The 20,145-nt window shown below is 35.5% G+C and overlaps 1 protein-coding gene across 2 annotated transcripts in view; it reads left to right on the top strand.

Moving 5' to 3' along the window:
- The window catches only part of LOC129015764 (embigin-like), a 53,444-nt gene that overhangs the window by 24,311 nt on the left and 8,988 nt on the right, over nt 1-20,145 (top strand). For both annotated transcript variants that reach the window (XM_054454287.2, XM_054454297.2), the window contains exons 3-5: nt 13,435-13,621; nt 13,852-13,940; nt 18,970-19,097. In XM_054454287.2, coding sequence (XP_054310262.1) covers nt 13,435-13,621; nt 13,852-13,940; nt 18,970-19,097 — 404 coding nt within the window. The remainder of the gene's footprint in view (nt 1-13,434; nt 13,622-13,851; nt 13,941-18,969; nt 19,098-20,145) is intronic.

Genomic DNA, 20,145 nt, shown 5'->3' with positions numbered 1-20,145 from the left:
AAACATTCCCTCGGAGGCAAAATTTTCCCCATTTGAAAATTATCCCCACTGTTCTATACATTAAAAATGAGAGTCCTGCACATGTTTCCCATCCCCATATCGTGGGAATACACATGATTTAATAAACTTGTGATTAACATTTAGTAAAGAATCTCACCATAAAGTTAGGTGATGGTGCTGAATCACAGGCACAGGACCTCACACTCTGTAAGTGGGACCTGTCTCTTCCCTCCCTCCTACTGGTGTTCAAATCCTTCCTCTCTTTAAGAATGGAGCCAAGATCCCATCTTCAATAAAGCACGTATCAGAGAAGCACATATGTTCCTGCTTCTCTCATATGTATTTACTGTATTTTTGTTAATTTTTAATTCTGTAAGTAAAAATGATTTCCGTTTTGAAAATATTAAAACATTATTTTCAGCATTAGAGTAAATTAGAAAATCTGAAAACCCTCCTGCCACACCTACGAATATCTAAAATACAGTAAACGTTCTTTTAAATATATAGCTATGTACACAAAAGTGAAGAGGTTTCTACTGATCAAAATTGGTGATCAGGGCATGAAACCCGTTAACTGATATTGTGTTAGGTTTCCTGTGTTTGTTGCCAAGATATTTGAGTTTTAAGAGCTACAAAAATATAAAAAAGAAGGCCTTGAGTTCATGCAAGGAGGAGAGTTGGAACTGAAAACCTGCAGAAAACTATCCTTCCTAGGCTGTAAATGTAGGGAAAGGTTTGATTTAGGGAAGAAAATCAGCCGACAGCACAAGATGACAAGTTGGCTTCTTTCTTTTAAAGTTTTGTTAGGCATTTAAACCAAAAGATTCCCAGTGTTATCTGCCAATTAAAAATAATATGAATAAAAATAATTTTTTTAAAGAAAACCTCCAAACCCCCAAATATTTCCCTTATTATTTAAAGACGTGGGCCTGTCCTCAACACAGTTTAAATTGCAAATTTACATTACCTGCATTATACTGTACAGGAGCCTCCAAGCTGAGAAATAACACAAAAATGACCGTGGCAGGTAGTACTTCCACAGGAAAACAATGAAAAACCCTCTGTGGAAGAATGCATTGTCCATCCTGGTGACATAATCCCTGCTGTTACATGTCTCAACATGTCACAAAACAAAAATATAAAAAACAAACACACAGTCCCTAACAGAGCTAAGGAGCAGTAGGATTAGACATTCCAGAGAAATACTAGGTAGAGAAATAAAAGAAATATTAAAAACATGAGAATGAGTATTATACTATTTTTTAAAAAGACAAAGCAGGTTCAAAAAATATCCAAATAGAACTTCAGGAGGTGAAATAAAAAACTTGACTGATGAGGTTCAAGTCTCATTGAATTACCCACCATTTCTATCTCTCTTCTCTCTCCTCTTTTCCAGTGGTATACTCTGTTCAATGTGTTTTTTCCCATGCTCTGTGTGTGTGTGTGTGTGTGTGTGTGTGTGTGTATGTGTGCATCCATAAAAAACTATGTAGTATTGTTTGTATTCTTTAGTTTTAGTGGTATTAGTCCATATGTATTGTTCTGAAAATTAGTTTTTTGTCATTCAACATTAGCTTTTGGAGATCTAGTCATATTGCATATGAATGTAGCTTTTTTTTTTTAACTTATATGCACAGTATAAATACACCAGCTTACTTAGACATTTTTTTCCTAATGTACCCTAGTTGGCTAATATATTTTTTTTATAAACCATGTAGCAAGGGACACCCTACATATATCTCTCTGGGCATAATTGTGAATGTTTCTCTGTGATAAATACCACAAAGTAGAATTGCTCAGTTAGAAATTATGCACATCTTTATTTTAATATATACTTCCAGATTGGCCTTCAAAACATCTTGACAGTTGGCCCCTTCCCCTGACCCACATACTAGGCTTATATTTTATTTTTTGAATTAATTTAAATGAGGTAGGCAGAAACTTTGGATACTGAATTTTTACTTTTTATAGAAGTTGCGAATATTTTTTCCCACTTTAAACTTTTATGTGGTGTTTTTTAATTGTGAAGAAGTTTCATTATATGTTTCCTCCTATTATTTGCATACTTTACCACCTTTCACTTTTTAACCCATTTATGATATAGTTTTATGTTTTGTATGTGAGAAGGAACTAATTTTATGGTTATTATTTTGTACTGTTAGCCAGCGTCTCAATGCTCTTAACTGAATCATTCTCCTTTTCCTGATAGCTTTGAAATAGCACTCTAATCATATTTCATTTCCCATACTCTGTTCTGTTTCTCTACTGTTACGTTGTTTTACCAAGTTATTAAAGTACTTCCCAAAGTAAAAAGTACATTTTACTTTGTAACCTGATGTACCAACTGCATGTTTACACACATATGAAACAAAATATTCATCGGATAACACCTACACCTAAACCTAATAGGCTTGTTATACTCTGATAATTTCTCTTTTACTCCAATCTATTAAAAAACAAATCTGGTGATAACTATTAAATTGATTTCCTGATCCACTAATAGATTTTTGCTTGCAGTCTGAAAAGTTCTGCCTATTTTATTTCATTAATTTCTTGGTATTTTATGGCATAATTAACACGTTAGTATTATTTTTAAAAACATATCTTTTTATCTCTGTTCTTTTTAGAAAAACAGATTTTCTTTCTTGGACTTTCATTCTTTCACATGCACTTCTTTTTTTTTTTATTATACTCTAAGTTTTAGGGTACATGTGCACAACGTGCAAGTTTGTTACATATGTATACATGTGCCATGTTGGTGTGCTGCACCCATTAACTCGTCATTTAACATTAGGTGTATCTCCCAATGCTATCCCTCCCCCGTCTCCCCGCCCACAACAGTCCCTGGTGTGTGATGTTCCCCTTCCTGTGTCCATGTGTTCTCATTGTTCAATTCCCACCTATGAGTGAGAATATGTGGTGTTTGGTTTTTTGTCCTTGCGATAGTTTGCTGAGAATGATGGTTTCCAGCTTCATCCATGTCCCTACAAAGGATGTGAACTCATCCTTTTTTATGGCTGCATAGTATTCCATGGTGTATATGTGCCACATTTTCTTAATCCAGTCTATCACTGATAGACATTTGGGTTGGTTCCAAGTCTTTGCTATTGTGAATAGTGCCACAATAAACATATGTGTGCATGTGTCATTATAGCAGCATGATTTATAGTCTTTTGGGTATATACCCAGTAATGGGATGGCTGGGTCAAATGGTATTTCTAGTTCTAGATCCCTGAGAAATCGCCACACTGTCTTCCACAATGGTTGAACTCGTTTGCAGTCCCACCAACAGTGTAAAAGTGTTCCTATTTCTCCACATCTTCTCCAGCACCTGTTGTTTCCTGACTTTTTAATGATCGCCATTCTAACTGATGTGAGATGGTATCTCATTGTGGTTTTGATTTGCATTTCTCTGATGGCCAGTGATGATGAACATTTTTTCATGTGTCTTTTGGCTGCATAAATGTCTTCTTTTGAGAAGTGTCTGTTCATATCCTTCGCCCACTTTTTGATGGCTGCACTTCTTAAAATTGGGTTCTGTAAAAAGTACTTTTGGAATTTGACTGATTCTTCACGGACTCTGTAGATTTATTTTGGGGAAAACTAATGTTTTTATACTATTGTATTGCCATCTGTGATTTAGATCTCATTTGATTTAGAGTATCTGTTGTAGTTAATTGTAGTTATTTATGTTTGAGTTTTATGTCCCCTGCTAGATTAGTAATTTTTAAATCCCCTCTGTATCACATATAGCATATAAAAGTACTAAACAAATTTGTTTTGGCCAATTGATGAGTCAACTGTGTGAGACAAGAACTTCTTATGCATTTCTTGCATATTCCGTAAAGTACTTTCTGCCTAGAATTCCTCATATAAATCATGAGGCAGAATTTTAATATGCTTCAATTTTCAGTCTAAGGCAGTCAGATAAGGTGCCTTATCTGTCTAAAGAAGTGATTCGTGTTTCAAGTACTATATTCCAGGAGCTACAACCACTTCAACAAAAATTTATTGAAAGCCTGGTTTACAGTGGTGAATGTGGCAGACTTCCCTTTCTGCCCTCCTTCCCCCATGTCATACAGTATATGTTTCAGTGGGAAAGGCAATGAATAAGTAAGTAAACAAATTAATATGAAAGGCGAAACTGGACAGTGCCAAATGCTAGGAAGTATATAAAGGAAGTGTGATAGAGAGAGTCTGTTGTTAGCAGTGTTGTAAGGTTAGAGGAGCCCTTTCTGCAAAGGAGGCATGCGACCTGAGACAGTCAGTCACTTGGGGTGTATACAAAATGTATGTACTGCGTCCCTGAGTGTCTGCATGGCTAGCACCTTAGAAGTTGATACCATGAGACATAAACCATTGTAAGACTAAATATCAAGGACTGGCATCAGGGTGTAGACACCTGCAGTTTAGAGAAATTCATTACCAAGGTAGCAGGCCGTGCTTTTCAGTTTACATTAGGTATTTCTGAGCCCTTATCTTGATCTGGTGTGTACTGAGGCTGATGTTTACCTCTCCTTTGATGAAATCCAGTTACTTTTATTGTATTTTATTTTTTAAATTCTGGGGTACATGTGCAGGATGTGCAGGTTTGTTACATAGGTAAACGTGTGCCATAGTGGTTTGCTGCACCTATCAAACCATCACTTAGGCAGTAAGCCCAGCATGCATGAGCTCTTTTCCCTAATGCTCTGCACCCCCTGCCCTCCCTCAACAGGCCCCAATGTGTGTTGTTCCGCTCCCTGTGTCCATGTGTTCTTATTGTTCAGCTCCCACTTATAAGTGGGAACATGCGGTATTTGGTTTTCTGTTCCTGTGTTAGTTTGCTGAGGATAATGGCTTCCAGCTTTGTCCATGTCCTTGCAAAGGACATGATCTTGTTCCTTTTTGTGGCTGCATGGTATTCCATGGTGTATATGCACCACATTTTCTTTATCCAGTCTATCATTGATGGGCATTTGGGTTAATTCTATGTCTTTGCTGTTGTGAATAGTGCTGCAATGAACATACGTGTGCATGTGTCACTTTTAAATCCTTTGTTCCATGCGATGTAACCATGATGGGGAAAGAAGATGAAGAGATGAAGAGGCCAATCTTGAATGCTTTCCACACCCTCTCCAGTCTTCACTAATTGTAGCAACATTTTTTTTATCAGTTTTATACAGTTATCTCTGTGTGTGTGTGTGTGTGTGTGTGTGTGTGTAGGTGGTGTAGGTGGGGATTCTGCTTAAGTTTTCCTCTGATTTATTTCTGAAACAATTCTGCTACTAAAATAATTTTGAAATCCATTAGAATAATCCATTTCAAAATTTAAATGGTTCTTGCACTGGGGAATCAAATGATATGACATTGTCATTTGCTGTTCCTTTCTTCCATTATATTGAAGTGGATATGTGCAAAATGGTTCAAAATAAATGAAAGCTTTTTGTCGGGGTAAGGAAGGCAGAAATTAGATATAAAGATCGGAGGCAAGTTGTTATGGCTTGAGATGATTTTGATTTGTAAATGTAGAAGAGATGGAAAAAATACTAAAGTGTGATTTATAGCTACAAGAACAAAAGGGCAGGACTTGCCATGGAGGGGAGCATACAGGGCCAGGGACTGGCTGATCTGAGTCCTGGACTGCTACCTCAGCCTGGATCTTGTCCTCTGTGTAACCTCAGGTATTGTCGTTCAGATGTACTGAACTGGTACTGTGATTACCACTTTGCAGAATTTATTCTGGGGACCAAATATTATCATATGTTCTAGATATTTGTGAGCTGCCAAGTGACATCAGTGCTATGTAATTTTAATCAAATGGAAGGAGTGCATGGATGAAGTATCTAGTGTAAATCTTGATAGGTGTATATGGATTAGGTTAATGATCTCAAGCCCAGAAACAGTCTATAGCCAGTTAAGCAGGAAATAATTTGTTGAATAAAGGATTTTTGCTAGCAGAATTGATAAGAAAACTGGAAATCAAGTTCTGGCAATGCCAAGGACCTCAGGATGACAGACAGCAAGGATTACTGGAAGAGTCTGCTTAAGATATTTCTGTGGGCACTGGACTCTTGATACTAGGGCCTAGAATAAAGGCACGTAATATATTTTTAGTAAAATTGTTGAACGAGTGGATAAATGAAAAGCATGTGGTAGGTGTTCCATAAATAAGTGTTAAATGAGTGAGTGAAAGAATAATGAGTCACAGTCACTGCTAGACACTTGCCATTGCTGTTGTGATTAATTTTCAGTTCTGCCTAGGTCCCTAACTCCCTCCCACTAACTTGAAAGCCATGAGTAGAAGGTTATAATTACAATGGCCAAACCCTAGTGCTCAGCTGGGTGGAGAGAAGAAATATCTGTTCTTAGGTTTCCGCAGTGAGTGAGTACTTTGCCTATCACCAAACCTTACACGGATGGGAAGGGTATTCGGATTCTGGTTGTCCAAAAATATGATCAGTGGTCCCCACTATAGTGTTGGATTAACTTCATGTTAATTATTTGGAAACAATGGCAACAAATGTATTTGGTTACTAAAACAATGTAACCATTTACTATAGTTTTCCTGTAACTGATGTAAACAATAGTTGCAGTGTTGTTCTCTATGCTGTAGAAAAATATATTTAATTATTGGATTATTACCCAATGTTATTGTCTCAAATTAAATACTACATTATTGAAACAAGAGACATGCAATTCTGGAATTCAAATAGAATTGTTTTTTTCTTTGAAATGATGTTAAATCAATTTAGAAAGTAGAGAAATAACCATTACATGCCTTAATTTCTGTTACTAATTGAAGTGGAGGAAAACAGTGACTGATAGAAGCTTTGTTTAGTGAAATTCAACTAGCATCTCCTCTTAAATAATTTTAACACGTTTTCCAAAATATTGCCAAATCTTTGATGAATTATTTTGGAAAACCTGGCTTCATTTGTGTAGAAGCCATTCATGTTTTCTAGTATTTCTCTCTCTTTTGAGGTTGTCTGTGTAAAAAAAAAAATTCTAAAAGTTTGAAAATAGGCTCAGCTCATATAACATAGTTCATAGGTCTTGAGGGAGTCTCCAGGGATTACTTGGAGATTTTATATACATATAAAAAAGTGTATCAAAGTGTATATGTACTACATTTTACTCAAGTTGGGTTTATATAATTTCAGGTTTCTCTGTGCACATTGGTGATTTCACATTTTAAGTTTATGGGATTCAGGAAGCACATGTGGTTTAGGCTGTATCACATTGGTGTGGCACTAATCAGATGGCATGTAAATAACTTGTTGATAGGATCACTTAATAAACTATCATGATTCTTCAATCAATGTGAGACTTATTTGGGAGAGAAGTAAATCAAGGGAATAGTATTATGTTTTATAAATTTTGGATATAAACTTTGAGAATTCTTATTCATAAGTTAACCCCATATATTTAAGACGCATAACATTAATGATAAAAATAAGATCCATTGTATCATTTTTACATAGGGGTGTTGGCCTCATGTTAGTGTGGCCTTCTGTTTCTGTAAGGATTCTGGATGTTTAATAGACATTTTGGGTTGCATCATGAAGCTTTATTGACCTTTATGGTGAAATTGTTACAGGGCAGTTGAATCCTAACAGTGGGGTTTAGCCTGAGAAGGTTGGCTCAGGAAAGAATTCAAGAGCGAGCTGGTGGTAGAAAAATCAGCTTTATTGAGGCAGGGGTGTTACAGCTCTGTGACTTCTCCTTCAGAGCAGGGGTACCCCCTGGGCAGTGTGTCAAGAGTAGCAGCTCAGGGGCAATTCTGCAGCCATGTTTATACTACTTTTAATTATGTGCAAATTAAGGGCAGGCTATTCAGAAATTTTTAGAAAACAGAAGGCAACTTCTGGATCATTGCCATGGAAAGGGATGGTAACTTCTGGGTGTAGCCATGGCAATGGTAAACTGTCATGGTGCTGGTGGGTGTGTCTTATGGAGAGGAGCTTTGGTTGCCTCTTCCTTGTTTCTGTCAGTTTTCAATCTGGTCCAGAGTCACATTCCACCTCCTATCTCATTATGAATAATGAAAAGTCAGGCTGATAGGGCTCTGTATTTTCTATCTTGGCTTCTATCAGAGTTGTCCCACCTAATCCGTCATATATGTCACAGTTCACTTAACTGTTTTTAGTAAGACTTTCTGTCTTTAAAGCATGTTTGGAAACACTATCCTATGCAATAAATTTTAATTGACTTCTTCCATATTTTCTTTTTCTTAATAAAGAACAAAACAGACTTTTATTTCTAGTGAAATGGTTTACAAGATTGGGTCCTGAGTAGACCCAAGAAAATCTAAATGTCATTTCTCTGAAGACTGCAAATTGCTGAAAGGCCCATATACTTTAAAAATGTTGTCTATGAAAATAAGAAATTATTTAGACAGGTATAAATTACTATATGGTTTTAAGAACAGTCTTAAATATATGTTTCAGAAACAACAAATTGTTATCGTTTTAGAAATGCAGATGTCATGTATGTTTTTGCAGCCCTCTAAGGCGGCAAAAATGCATTGCAGTTGTGCAGTATTAAGGAGGTTGAAACATTGTTGACTGAGCTCACATTAGTTTGTTGGCTAACCACAAAATATGTAAAAAGGTAGAGCTTTTTGCATGTTTTTGATGCTGTGATTTCTTGACAGGAAGGAAAGCAAACTGCAGAAGCGCAGCAAACTGCAGAAGCACCTGCATAATATTATAGGAAACAGTGAGACAACCATTAGGGCTTGGAGGATGGCCTACCATTAAGAAAAACTGTGTTGCATTTCAAGTTATGTAAAACTATGTTTAGTTGAAAATGTGTATTTTTAAAATATTTTGATTGCACTGTTCATTAATCATTACATTCACATTGGTATATAGCTACACTGTACATTTGTTTAATCTTCTATTAATATTTTCTTTTATTTAAAATCTTGGTTCAACAGTTTGAAGGTGATGAAGTTAATTCCATTGTAATGAGAATTTAATATGTTTCAGAGTTGGTATATTCTGTTGGTTATCACAATCTGGACTCAGGCATACCTAATCTGAGATTCAGTGCTGCCTTTGTCTTGATGTGTGATCTTAGACAAGATAGCCTCTCTTTGCCTCATCTCTAAAGTTGGAATTGTAACACCGATACTTACTTCATAAAGCTGTTGTGAAAATTAAATGATTTAATCAACATATAACCCTTAGCACCATATATGATAGTTTTTATGATATTCCCCAGTGAGATAATGGTGAGAATAAGTGGGCATTTATTAATTGCTATATTATATTACTGTTGGCGTTTCTTATGATAGAACTTTTTACAATCTCATGAAATATTATTGTCCCACCTTACAAATAAGGAAACTGATGTCTAATACAAAGATACTTTGATTTGCAAATGCAAGGTATAGAATCAAGGCAGTTAAACAATTTGAGTTTTGCTTTGGTTGGAGCAAGAGAAGCTGGCCAAGAGAAATTAGGTAATTTGCCTGGTCTTGGTGAAAGATAATGAAGGCCAATAATAGGAGGGTTGGATAAAACTGGGCAATTTTTTTTTGACATTTTAGCGGTAGAATCAGCTAAATACTACTGCATGTGATTCAGTGTTACAGGTCAGCGCAAGGGAATATTAATGGATCTCTCTTGGATATTTTGAGTTTGAAGTTTCCATGGGATATCCAGATTTAGATGTTCCGTAGACACCTGGAGCTGTAAAATAAAAAAAGACTTCAGTGGAGGTTCTAATTTTGCAGTAAAGAGCATTAGAGTTAATAGTTGAATCCAACAAAGGTGTGCCAAATTGAGAAGTAAAGAGACCAGAGAGCAAAATCCTGATGGGCACCAACATTTAAAAGGTAGTTGGAATAATTTGGTGTGGCTAGCAAAATGTTTAAAATATGCTAGGATAGTGAAATAGAGCACAGTAAAGGGAACTGTAGTCTCTGGCAATATATGTATTCTAGAGACATCAAATGTTATTTTTCTTTTTGAGCATTAAATTCAATTCAGCAATTTTGCAATTATACCAGCAGTTATTTCAAGCATGTGCTCACAAAGCACTTTGCACGAGCTGTACTTCACTATCTGCAAACCTTGCATCTGGTCCTTGCTTATGGAAGCATTTTGTAAAGTTTCAAATGTAATTAAAAGTGATAGAATTTTTTTTTTTCCTGAGACTGGGCCCTGCTTTATCACCCTGCCTGGAGTGCAGTGGTGCCACCTTAGCTCACTGCAGCCTCAACTCTCGGGCTCAAGAGATCCTCCCATCTCTGCCTACGACTAGATGGGACCACAGGCATGCACTACCAAGCCTGGCTAATTTTTTCATTTTTTTTTTTTTTTTTTTTGTAGAGACGAGGTCTCACCATGTTGCCCAGGCTGGTCTAGAACACCTGTGCTCAAGCAATCCCACACACCTCAGCCTCCCAAATTACTGGGATTACAGGCATGAACCAATGCACCTGACCATTTTATTTGAGTTATATTATTTTTCTTTCTACATTTTGGCTCTGCATTCTACATTTAATCATACTATACCATTATTGAGAATGAGAAGAGCTTGAGAAATTTGTTTATATGATGTACTGCCATCTTCCAAACACAACTCCTTCTCTTCCCCTTAAGAGTAATTACCACTATTCTGATTTTTATGCAGTCACTTTCTGGCTTTTCTATATTGTTTTATTACCCAGATATGCATCCCTAAATATTACAGTTCAGTTTTGCTTTTCTTTTAATGGTATTTTTTGAGTATCTTATAATCTTCAGGTGCCCCAAACATAGCAACTGACGTCCAATACAAAGACATCTCTCTCCCTTTTAAAATTTATCTATTGAAAAAACCAGGCCAGGTGCGGTGGCTCATGCCTGTAATCTCAGCACTTTGGGAGGCTGAGGCAGGCAGATTACCTGAGGTCAGGAGTTTGAGACTAGCCTGGCCAACATGGTGAAACCCCATCTCTGCTAAAAATACAAAAAAATTAGCCGGGCATGGTGGCAGGCGCCTGTAATCCCAGCTACTTGGGAGGCTGAGACAGGAGAATCTCTTGAATCCGGGAGGTAGAGGTTGCAGTGAGCTGAGCTGAGACAGCACCATTGCACTCCAGCCTGGGCAACAAGAAAGAAACTCCATCTCAAAAAAAAAAAAAAAAAAAAAGAAAGAAAAACAAAAAAACAGATCATTTATTTTGTAGAATTTTCCCAGAATCTGGATTTTGTTGATTATTTTCATGAAATGTAGGTTAATGTGTTCTTCCATAATCTGTATTTCCTGTAAACTGGGAATTGGATCCAGAGACTTAACCAGTTTCAAGAACCTCCTCCAGCACCTTTTTTGACAAGACTATATCCTAGGTAGTGGGGTATTCTTCCTCAAGAGAGACATAATTCTGTTTTTGAAATTATTGCAGCAGTTGATGCAAAATGCCTAGATCCGTGATTTACTAGGGGTTGCAGCATCATTATGGTATATTTGTATGATTTCTTTTTTATTCATTTGCTGGAATTTTTCTATAAAGAGAACGTTTACTTTCTCTACTGTTTGGTTAGCCAGTGATACAGTTAGTGTAGGACAAACAAGGTACATGCTTAATATTTTTTCTTTATTTGCCACTGTTCAAAATTAAAGTTAACTTTTTTGTGTTTTCCTTAAGTGTGTGTGTGTGTGTGTGTGTGTGTGTGTGTGTATTGTTAGAGAGTTAGTGGTTGGGAAACTGAGGGTTAAACTGAAGAAAGAAAAGACAAGTAGAGGCTCTTACTGCTCTTGCTCTAGTGCACCCTTGCACAAACCGGCACATTGTGCACATGTACCCTAAAACTTATAATAAAAAAAAGAAGTGCATGTGAAAGAATGAAAGTCCAAGAAAGAAAATCTGTTTTTTAAAAAGAACAGAGATAAAAAGATATGTAGTTTTTAAAAATAATACTAACATGTTAATTATGCCATAAAATACCAAGACATTAATGAAATAAAATAGGCAAAACTTTTCAGACTGCAAGCAAAAAAAGCTCATACCTACCTGCTGGGTCAGAGGTCCTGAAATCTCAGGCTTTGAAAGTGGGGTTGGAGTGGAAGGGTGGGGAGTCCTAACCATTCCATATTCCTTGCCAGACTGTCAGGGAGGAACCTTTTCTCTGCAATTCTCGACAATTTCAGGCTCAGTGAATTAAACTGACAAGAGATAAATTAGCAAAACAAAAAGCCTATTTAATCATGTATGGACAAAAGTTAGAAAAACATGTAGCTCAAAGGGGCAGTTAAAAGTGGGGGCTTATATACCATCTTAGTAGGGTAAGGAGAGGAGGAGAAAGGCTGCTTATGGAAAAACAAAATGAGTTTTAGGAAAGATAAATGAGCCCTTTAGGTAACAGGTGGAAGATATGATAGTTTTGTGACAGTGTCTGTTTAGGTATGGTGTGAAGATTTCTCATCTTCAGTGATAAGAGTCCATTCTCCCTATTGCTCCTAGGGAGGGGATTTATGACAGTGGAGGTTTTTTGGAGTTCCTTTGAAAGGCTCTGCTTTTAGAGTAGCTATTTTAGGAACTCAAACGCCTTCTGCTCAAAATAATTTGTATGCTATCCTGGCATATTCTGGACCCCTTCAGTGTGTGTGTGTGTGTGTGTGTGTGTGTGTGTGTGGTGTGTGTGTGTGTATTGTTTTCAAGATAAACACCTCAACTTCCCTAAAGCTTCTCTAAGGGTTAGCTCCTTCTCTTCCCATCTGTAGATGGGAAGAGAAATTGAGAACCTTTCAGACTACTTTTTAGGTACAAGTTTAAAAAATTTGCTAAGAGGGAAGGTCTAATGTTAAGTGTTCTTATGGTAATCAATCAATCCAAAATAAATATCTATTTTGAAAGTCAAAAAAAAAAGATAAACACCTCATGAATTCATACTGATACTGAAATTCAGTTAAAATTCAGAACTACTGGATGCTTATTTAAATTCTCTGTCCTGTACCTATGTCTACATCCGGTCCCTACAGGTTCTGAAGAAGACTAGGAATGGTTAGAATATATCACTCAAATCCATGTTACACACAAAACATTCTCATAATAACTACCAACAACATGATTACTCAAAATTATTGAAACAGGCATTCCATTCTCACCCATGAGTGTGTGTATTTACAGTTGTGCTGTTTTTACACTGTCAGAGCATACGGCACATGTTATAGGGTACTCTCTACCCTATATTCTGCTCAGTACAGAGCTTAAGGAGATAACTATCACAGCTTTAAGTTTTTTTTTAATTGTGTTAATGTTGGATCAAAACTTTTCTTTAGGTGTGCATATAAAAGGGAATAAGAAAGGGAACCATCTATGTTGATAGAGGAATAATTCTTCAAATGAATGTTACATTAAGAAATTGTCAATAAAACACTACTGTTAATAATTTAAAAGGTTTTATATATTAGATTCCTCTGAATATAACTTTCACATTTTGTCCTCTTTTGTGCTAATAGAACATTCTAGTATGCCAATAGAAAAAAATATCACTTTAGAAAGGCCTTCTGATGTAAATCTCACATGCCAGTTCACAACATCTGGGGATTTGAATGCCGTAAATGTGACTTGGAAAAAAGTTGGTGAACAACTTGAGAATAATTATCTTGTCAGTGCAACAGGAAGCACCTTGTATACCCAATACAGGTGAGTATACAAATTTTAACCTACCTTGCTCACCAAAAGTAGCTTAATTCTAAATACTTTTGCTGACTGAGCATTGTTTGCTCTGCAGCCACTTGAATGTTATGCTAATATTCTAATTTGCATATTTACAGAATTATTTCTCTTTTTAAATTTTGATTAATGGCTCTTTTCATTTTCATTAAGAAGGTTTTGAGAACTAAGCCTATATTAATAACTTGAATTATCTTTAGGTTCACCATCATTAATAGCAAACAAATGGGAAGTTATTCTTGTTTCTTTCGAGAGGAAAAAGAACGAAGGGGAACATTTAATTTCAAAGGTCAGTATTAATAACTTGAGGAATAGTTAATAACTTCAGCATTATGTTCTTAGATTTCTCAATCCTGTAATTTTTAAATTATTTTTACAGTAATAAACATAATATAGCTGAAAGAAAGTCATATGCTTTCCAGAGCCACAAGAGGCAGCCTTGAAAATGGTCTTGTATCCCCCAAGTCCACTTCCTTCCTGCTTCTGTTCCTCAATTTAAAGCACAGGTTTTAGTTCAAAAGGCCAGCCTACCACATTATTAGTGAATTATATCAGTTGCCTGAATTTCTTTATTTATCCCTCTAAATTCATAGCTTTTATAATAGTCCTTCACATTTCTAAGTTATTGTGGTCCCAGCCTCTGAGAGTGTGGGTTGATGTTCTATATCCATAGCTCCAGGACATGGGATTTTAGGATCCATAAAACTTAAAAATAATATGGAGATGCACAAAGGGTTGCCTACTTTTTATCTCACAAAGAAAGGAGGTTTAAAAATATATACAAGCTCCAGAATATCATCCACATTTCTTTTCCTTGGAAACCAACGAATTAAAATATTTTACTGTTACCATCATTAAACCAAAACTCAAGAGGTTTCAATCTCATAATAAAGACTAGTTGTTAGAGTTAGATAATTATCATTATGAAAAACCCAGTATTTTGTGGTGATTAGTGAACCATAATATCATCCTGATATTTGGGAAATGCAATCTGTTGCCATATTAACTATGTTGGACTCTGCTTTGCACTAATTTCCTAGGAAACATGAAAATTGTAACTTTTCCTAAAATTCCTAAAGCCCGACTGTCTGCTGTGACAGAATGTGGATGCTATTCTCAAGGCTCCATCAATAGCAGAACGGCTTGCTTCACCATTGCCATGATCTAATGGTTCACTCCTTTGTCCCTCATTGCATCCCTTCTGCACTCACAGAGTCATTTTATTTTTATGGCTTTGTAATTGTTCCAGTGTGGTGAATATAATAAGTTCTTGTATTTATATATTTTCGTCTCTCCAAAAGCAGAAACTAGTATAATTCTTTGATTATTTTAGTCATGTATATTCTTTCTTTTTTCCCTCCATTTGACTTTAACTTAGTGAAGGACTAGATAACACCATATACATTTCCTTTCAGTTTCCTTTTCCTTCCGCATTTCATTTTTCCCTCCCCTGCCCCATCTGCCTTTCCCCTCCTCTTTCCTTAATCTCTCTTTTCCTTTCCTTTTTTCTGTCCTTTCTTCCCTCCCACCTTTTGAGTTCATTTCCTTCCTTCCCTTCCTTCCTCCTTCTTCCTTTTTTCCTCCCTTTCTCTTTCTTTTTCTTCCCAATGAGCAAAAAATATTAAACACACAAAATTTCAGTGAACATGTTTTATTGAGTTTTTAAAAAATATGTAAAGAAGGCCTACAAATTCTGAGGAAATGCTCACAGAATCTTGTGACTTAAAATGCTCCCAAGATATTCAACTTTAAACACTGTTTTCTTTTTTTTTTTTTTTCCTAAGACATTGTGCTCTGACAATACATACTAGTAATACCTGCTTTCAGTATTGAAGATAACACATTTTTTCTCATTAGTTTTGATAATTACTTACATCATTATGTGGAAGTGATCATTCTTGTGTCTAATGTGAAGATTAATGAGCATTTTACTTTTCAATATACCAATACACTGAATAGCAAGTATTTACACGGAAGGCCTCTTGATTCTCCAGCTGTTTTGAGATAACTAAGCTGATTTTGGCTGGTGTCAGCAGCATTGACCCAAGGCCTAGGATTTAAATCAGGGCTTTAAGGAAAGCAAAGAATCACTGAATACTTCCTTTTTTTTCTTTTCTAGTTGACTTGAAGCAGTTTAGGTTAGCTAATTTGTTTTTAATGCCCATTTAACATTAACGTAACTTTTAAGTATGTATTATATCTTGAAGATATTTATAAAATTAATAAGTTGGGTCCTTTCAAATCTTCCTTGGTAAAATAAAAATTCTCTATAATTCATCTAAATTGAATATTGCTTAGAGAAATAATTTTACTTGAGTAGTATTTAAAGACATCTGTACATTATTCATATTATAGTTATTTAATAGGTCTGAAAGGCTTATAAAATGGTGTATGTTTTTATAAATGTCCTATTATATTATTTCTCCATATGGTTTACTTAATGGTTTTTCCTAAGAATAATAATTATCTTTTCTTAGAATACTTACAACTGCATGTAGATGAAAAGCCTGTTTTATTCTCTATTTTAAATTGAGCCAAAGATAAGTTTTTCTGCCATTTACTACATGAGCCACCTATAGTGCATGAGCCTGAGTCTTCAGAACAATTCATCAGCAAAGTCCCTGCTGCTGTCTTTATGGGTGCTGGTTGATTTACTACTACAAGGTTGTAAAAGGCCCTCAAGATTACTGATCAGTTCAATGCACAAAAACCTGATGACTTTATGTGTTTCACTGTTGATGCCAGGACAGAGGAGACAGCAAAAGTGTACACTGGAAGTTTGTGACTGCTAATGCATTGCTGATAACTTGCCACCCGAGAAAGAGAAAGAAGAGTGATGGTCTATAGTGTTTCTCAGTAGTGGATCAAATATTCTGAGTGGTTGCTGAAAGCTTCCATAATATTTATCAATGTTAAAATCTCTTAGTAGAAAGTATGAAGAAATTTAATTGGTAAAGAACAAGAACTTTTTGGAAGTCATGATGAGATTTTGATACTACCAAATGTAGTGAAGCCTGTCATAGCTCAAATATCTGTCTTCCCCTGGAAGTATCTAAAAATTCAAAGTATGGAAAGGTAGCATAATAGAATCAGCTGGGACTTCAGCCCTGGATCCCAGTGTTGAAGTATAGTTAGCATTCTTTTACTACATGGCGTAATCTTTTTTCCTAATTTGGTGATACCTAAAAGTCTTTGAACCAGTATGACATTCAGGCCAATTTGTTCTAGTTCATGAATATACAAATATAGTCTCCAATTTTACAACTGCAGAGAGCTGTTACGTTCACTGGGTATATCCAAACCCCATCTTCCTAGAAACTAGCCTGAATCAGCAATTTCACCACCTCCAAACCTGGTTTATTCCAACCCTAGCACTCTTATGCATCCTACTTTATGCAAAGTCTTTAAAAGGTCAACAGGGCACATTAGAATACTGTCGCACTGTCCTTATATTAATAAATATTTCCAAATATAAGCTGTGGCCCCAAACCCCAGAATAGTTCAAACAAATGTCATGTTCCCTGAACATAGTGCATTTTGAAATTTAAATCCACACTGCTGTTATTAGCCACATATAGCAGAACAAAAGCATGGTTTGTGGTATTTTAGTCGTTAGTCTAGGGGATAATCAAGAAAACTGAAGAGACGGCAAGAAAACAGAATTTTGGTTTCAGCTTTTCCATGTTATCACTCAGTCATTGTCAGCTACCTGCAATTTACAGCCTGATCTTAATATTTAGTTGGGATGGTTCAATAACATAGTCATGTGTTCCTCATCAAATCTCATAGAATACTCAACTTTCTTGAAAAGCCCCTTGCAGCTTCCAGTATGCTTCCCAAGCAGGGGGCTCTTCGAGGAATACTGAAAAGCAGTGTATATTTTGCCAGGTTTTTCCCCAAGAATTACCTTTCTTCCACATTTTATTCTTAGCCTGTGGGTAAATTTTGGTATTTTGAACCTATTTCAACACATATTTTCCTGCTAAAGCATGACTCAATTGCCAGAAAGAAACGTGTAGAGATTGAGAAATGGGATCTCTGAGAGATAAACAACCTGGGAAAGCGGAAACTGTGTCCTTAACTACTTAGTGTCTAATGCAAAGCCTGCACTCCAAAGCAGCGTTTGTTTTAAGGTGAGCCTAACAGGGCTGTAGAGGTCATTGCCCTAGTAATGCGCTAATGCATCTTGTGCCTCTTCAGATGGAACTCAGGAAGTGTGGCTGCTCTTCCTCTCAGGTTGTAGGAAACCTTGTGGCTTCAGCAAAGATTCCCTATTTTAGCCAAGCTCCGATCTCTGCTTATCTGCAGGTCTTTAGTTGACATGATTTCATCCATTCTTTCCCTACTGGCAAACTAAACATATAAATGAAAAAAGTAAACATACAAATACATGCATGTGCACACACACAGACACATAAAACCAAAAGAAGCAAAAAACCTGCTAAAATTCAAAAAAGTAAAAGAAAAAAATTAACAAAATAATCTTAGTTGATGAGTCTACATGTTCAGTGTAAGTGTACCTTCTATAATACATCCTTCAAGGTCAATCAGAAGGAACTGATTGCACCATGTAGGCTTTTCATTGTACTGTTTATGCTCTTATCTTTTAATATTCTTTACCAAGTTATTTACATCCTTAAAACTTATTTTTTTTTTTCGAAATTCAGTGCCTATTTGTATTCTGTTTCTAATGGAATCTACTTCAAACTTCCTTGACTAGGAAATTTATCATAATGGATATTAGTATATATATATTTTTTACAAAACCGCATAAAAGCATTTTTAAATCTTATTTTCTTTCTTACGCTGTTCTCTTTCTGTTAATTTTCCTTTGTTCCTTGTTCCCACTTTCTCTAACTCTTTGCTGGCTTTTCATAAATTAGTATCAACTAAAGATTTCCTATCCTGGAAATTTTATCTTCTCACTCAAATGCTACCTGAGGTCAAAACTTTGAAGAAAATAATTACTCTAAGGTAGCTTAGTAGGCGGGAAGAAAGAACAGGGGTTTGAAAACATGAAGGCTCTTTCTTACCCAAAACATGTAACTTATCCAAAAAGGAACAATACTTTTGTTGTTTGGCTCAATAATAGAAGACCTTCCATTTCTATACATTGGAGACAATTATATTGAATCTATCTACTATTATTATTACTACTAACTACACCCTAACTACTATAAATTAGCTTCATTTATATATAACTGAAAGTATGTAAAATAATGTAATGAAAAAATGAAAGGAGACAATATCTGCACATTTAATACATTTCCTTTACCTAAATTCTTTCAGTAACATACATTTCTCTATTTTATTCTCAGTCCCTGAACTTCATGGGAAAAACAAGCCATTGATCTCTTACGTAGGGGATTCTACTGTCTTGACATGTAAATGTCAAAATTGTTTTCCTTTAAATTGGACCTGGTACAGAAGTAATGGGAGTGTAAAGGTAAGATAGTTCCTTGATTTGAAGAAAACAACAACAAAAAACATTTATTTAATAAATAACAAGATTGTAACAGACTCAGCATTCCTAAGATGATTTATACTTTTGTTATCTTGTTGTTTAGCTTATGTTCATAAAGAAAGAGCAGTGCAGAAAGCCACCTGGCCCCTTTGTCCCCTCCATACACTCCCACTGCTTCAAGTCTTTGCTCAAATCTCACCCTTTTGTAAAGTCTGACTTTGACAACACCATTTAAAGAGCAACCTTGTTCCAGCCACATACCTCAAGACCATTACTATGCTCTGCATTTTTCGTTTCTCCAAGGAATTGTTACTTGATAAGTATACTTTTAAATTTCATTTACTGTGTCTAATTGATTATCTACCTTCCCACATCAACTACTAGAATGTTTATGAGGGCAGTGAAAAATTTTTGTTTTGTTTAAAATTGCAATCCCCATGCACAGAAAAGTGCCTAGCATATAGTATATGCTCAACAAAATTTGCTGAATAACCAAATGAATAAATGATATATCAAAATTAAATAAAACCAAGAAGAATTTCGTTAAATAACACTAATTCAAATGAAAAAAAAAAAGAAAGAGCAGTGACAAACGGAGTTGTCATTTGATGGTTTTTGGCATGTTTACATTATACATATGAAGATACTCTTAACGTTTCATTAGCTGGTACTTTGTTTTTTAGGTTTAACAATTTAATTACATTCTTTGAAAAGAAATTACATTTTGTGTATAGTTTCCTAGTTTAGAAATAACCCCATTAGAAAATACTCTTTTTAAAAATCATTCCATGAAAGTAATAGAAAAAATGCTAGACACCTTTTTGGGCTTCTGTCTCCTGAAACATCTGTGATAGAATGCAAAATAATGGCACTATTTGAGAAAATAATGAAAACTTTGTAACTTAATCTTACCTCTTAGGTTCTATCAGTAAGTGTCATTGGCTTTTTCAAGCTACCTGAGAGAAGCCAATACTTTTAATTGCTTTTTTACTAAGAGAAATCGCTATTCAAATAGCTGATATTAAGAAAA

This window comes from Pongo pygmaeus, chromosome 1 (genome assembly GCF_028885625.2).
Source record: "Pongo pygmaeus isolate AG05252 chromosome 1, NHGRI_mPonPyg2-v2.0_pri, whole genome shotgun sequence".
In the NCBI taxonomy this organism is placed as follows: Eukaryota; Metazoa; Chordata; class Mammalia; order Primates; family Hominidae; genus Pongo; species Pongo pygmaeus.
This window is presented reverse-complemented; position numbering and strand designations above follow the sequence as displayed.